The 2,302-nt window shown below is 55.9% G+C and overlaps 1 protein-coding gene across 1 annotated transcript; it reads left to right on the plus strand.

Annotated features, from left to right (window-relative positions):
• Nucleotides 1-221: 221 nt before the first annotated feature.
• LOC127334705 (uncharacterized) lies at nucleotides 222-1,771 on the plus strand. The gene is made up of 2 exons (XM_051361235.2): nucleotides 222-539; nucleotides 671-1,771. Exons 1-2 carry the CDS (start codon nucleotides 257-259, stop codon nucleotides 1,444-1,446), a joined length of 1,059 nt encoding a protein of 352 aa, XP_051217195.1. The 5' UTR covers nucleotides 222-256; the 3' UTR covers nucleotides 1,447-1,771.
• Nucleotides 1,772-2,302: the final 531 nt, after the last annotated feature.

The raw sequence follows: 2,302 nt of genomic DNA on the forward strand, positions 1-2,302 counted from the left end.
TGAATCGTTTCATGTTTCCTGGCTCCGCCACTGCCATGGGAAGGTTTGAACCGTTTCATGTGGTGAGGGCAGCCGGCCGAGCGATGGAGCCATCGAAGGCAGTTGACTTGATAGGCAGAAAAGCCATGCGTGGTTCCGACGACACTCGTTTAGTCAGAAGCAAGAAGGCGTTCAGCGCTGGCGCCACTCGCATACGCTTCACACTCACACAGCGCCCTGGCGTGCGTTATCACCCAGACACCCTCAGCCATCTGTGATGGCGTTTGCCCGGCGCCCGTGCGCGGTGGCGGTGCTCGCCTGCGCCGCCGCATTCCTCGTTGCCGCGGGCGGCAAGCCAGAGCGCCCCAGCATGTGGGACCGCGACGTGGTACCCGTCTACCTGAGCCCCGGCGCGTCGCCCTACTGGGTGAGCTGCTACGACCGTAGCAACCCGGAGCAGGACACCCTGCCCCCTGCGTGCACGCTCCAGGCGCGCCAGTGCCCACGCGACTGCCGCGACCTCTGCTACCTGGACTGCCTCACCTGCAAGCTCGTCTGCAGTAAGAACACGCATAGCACTAGTACCTTTCACGCTGCATTCCCCTTGCAGTTCTAAGTTTCTGACCGATCGGATCGATGGTGTTGTATATTTGGTGCTGCGCTGCTTGAATCGGAACCGCGCGATCAACAGTCTGTGATCTGAGCGGCACGGAGTGCCACGACCCGCGCTTCGTCGGCGGCGACGGCAACAAGTTCCTCTTCCACGGCCGCAGGGACGCCGACTTCTGCCTCCTCTCCGACTCCAACCTGCACATCAACGCGCACTTCATCGGCAAGCGCAACGAGCAGGGGGCACGGGACTTCACCTGGGTGCAGGCGCTCGGCATCCGCTTCGGCGGCCACCGCCTCTACCTCGGCGTCAAGCGGACGGTCACCTGGAACAGTGCCGTCGACCGCCTCGCCATCACCTTTGACGGCCTGCCCGTCGAGCTCGACGCCGCGCCGGCATCCAGCTGGAGCCCGGCCTCCGCACCTGCGCTATCCGTCTTCCGCACCGGCGCGGCCAACGGCGTGGTTGTGCGCCTCGACGGGCGGTTCCGGATCGTCGCCAACGCGGTGCCGGTCACCGAGGAGGACTCCAGGGTCCACGGCTACGGCCTCACCGCCGACGACAGCCTCGCGCACCTCAACGTCGCCTTCAAGTTCCACTCCATCACCGCCGACGTGCACGGCGTGCTCGGCCAGACCTACCGCTCCGACTACGTCAGCGCCGGGGTCGACATGGGCGCCAAGATCCCGGTGATGGGCGGCGCCGGGAAGTACCAGGTTTCCAACATCTTCGGGACGGACTGCGAGGTGGCGCGCTTCGCCGGTGAGGATCTTGGGGAGGTGGGCCTGATCCAGGAGCCGGCCGACACCATGTGCGGCAGCGGCAAGGGCAGCGCCGGGCTGGTCTGCAAGAAGTGAAGTACTATGGCGCGATAGCTGGGTTTGCTTTCTATACACACGTGTGCCTGCCTATATACGTCTACGTGTCCGCTGCTGCTACATTTGTTAGTAGCGGTTCTACGTTTGGTTTCAGAATAAATCACCTGCTGTCTGGTGATGTTTTGTGTTGGTCGATCGTCGTACCTGTGTAGGACAACGTTGAAAGCAAAACGTTGCTCGGTGTGCCAGGCTAGCATAGGATTGGCAGGCATGGCTCGAAGTTCAGATGCATGCCGACCGAATCTTAGCTACCCCTCATGGTTTGTTTTCTCGATAATTATTAATCAATGAAGTTTTTGTTCTACTTAGTCCGTTTCAGTATAATCCATATTTTACTTTTGCACTAAGTTAAACTACTTTAAGTTCGACGAAGTTTGCATTAACTCATTATCTATATATGTGTCTCTGTGTTGTCTATGTGAGTTTCATAGGTATGCATCAACGGGGAGCTTATATATAGATCCCGTGAGATGATGTCATCAAGTATTGATGATCATCAAGATTGAGAAGTACAAGTTCAAGATAATTGAATCTTGCAATCCATTTGGTAATAATGGAATGTAAAGATGCGTTGTAATAAAGTTGTCCCTAGTGATGTATGGGGTGGGGGCAAGAGTTCTCCCTAAGCAACAATGATCAAGTATTCAAGTACAACATTCCGGCTTAAAGGAAGCACAAAGTGTCGTCATTAAGATCAAGCGGGGTACACAATGAAAAGGTATATCCATGCTAGGTTTTACTTTTACCGGTATGAAGATGTTTATTGTCAGATTGATTTATAGGATAGATAGCCACATTATTAAGAGGGGATTTCAGTTGAATAGCTTGATCACAT

This window comes from Lolium perenne, chromosome 2, assembly GCF_019359855.2.
Source record: "Lolium perenne isolate Kyuss_39 chromosome 2, Kyuss_2.0, whole genome shotgun sequence".
In the NCBI taxonomy this organism is placed as follows: Eukaryota; Viridiplantae; Streptophyta; class Magnoliopsida; order Poales; family Poaceae; genus Lolium; species Lolium perenne.

What these genes read in the sequence shown, in the direction of transcription:
- LOC127334705 (XM_051361235.2), top strand. Translation starts at nt 257, where the DNA reads ATGGCGTTTGCCCGGCGCCCGTGCGCGGTGGCGGTGCTCGCCTGCGCC. An exon ending in CACCTGCAAGCTCGTCTGCA is followed by an intron (nt 540 to 670) that starts GTAAGAACACGC and finishes CGCGATCAACAG; the next exon opens with TCTGTGATCTGAGCGGCACG.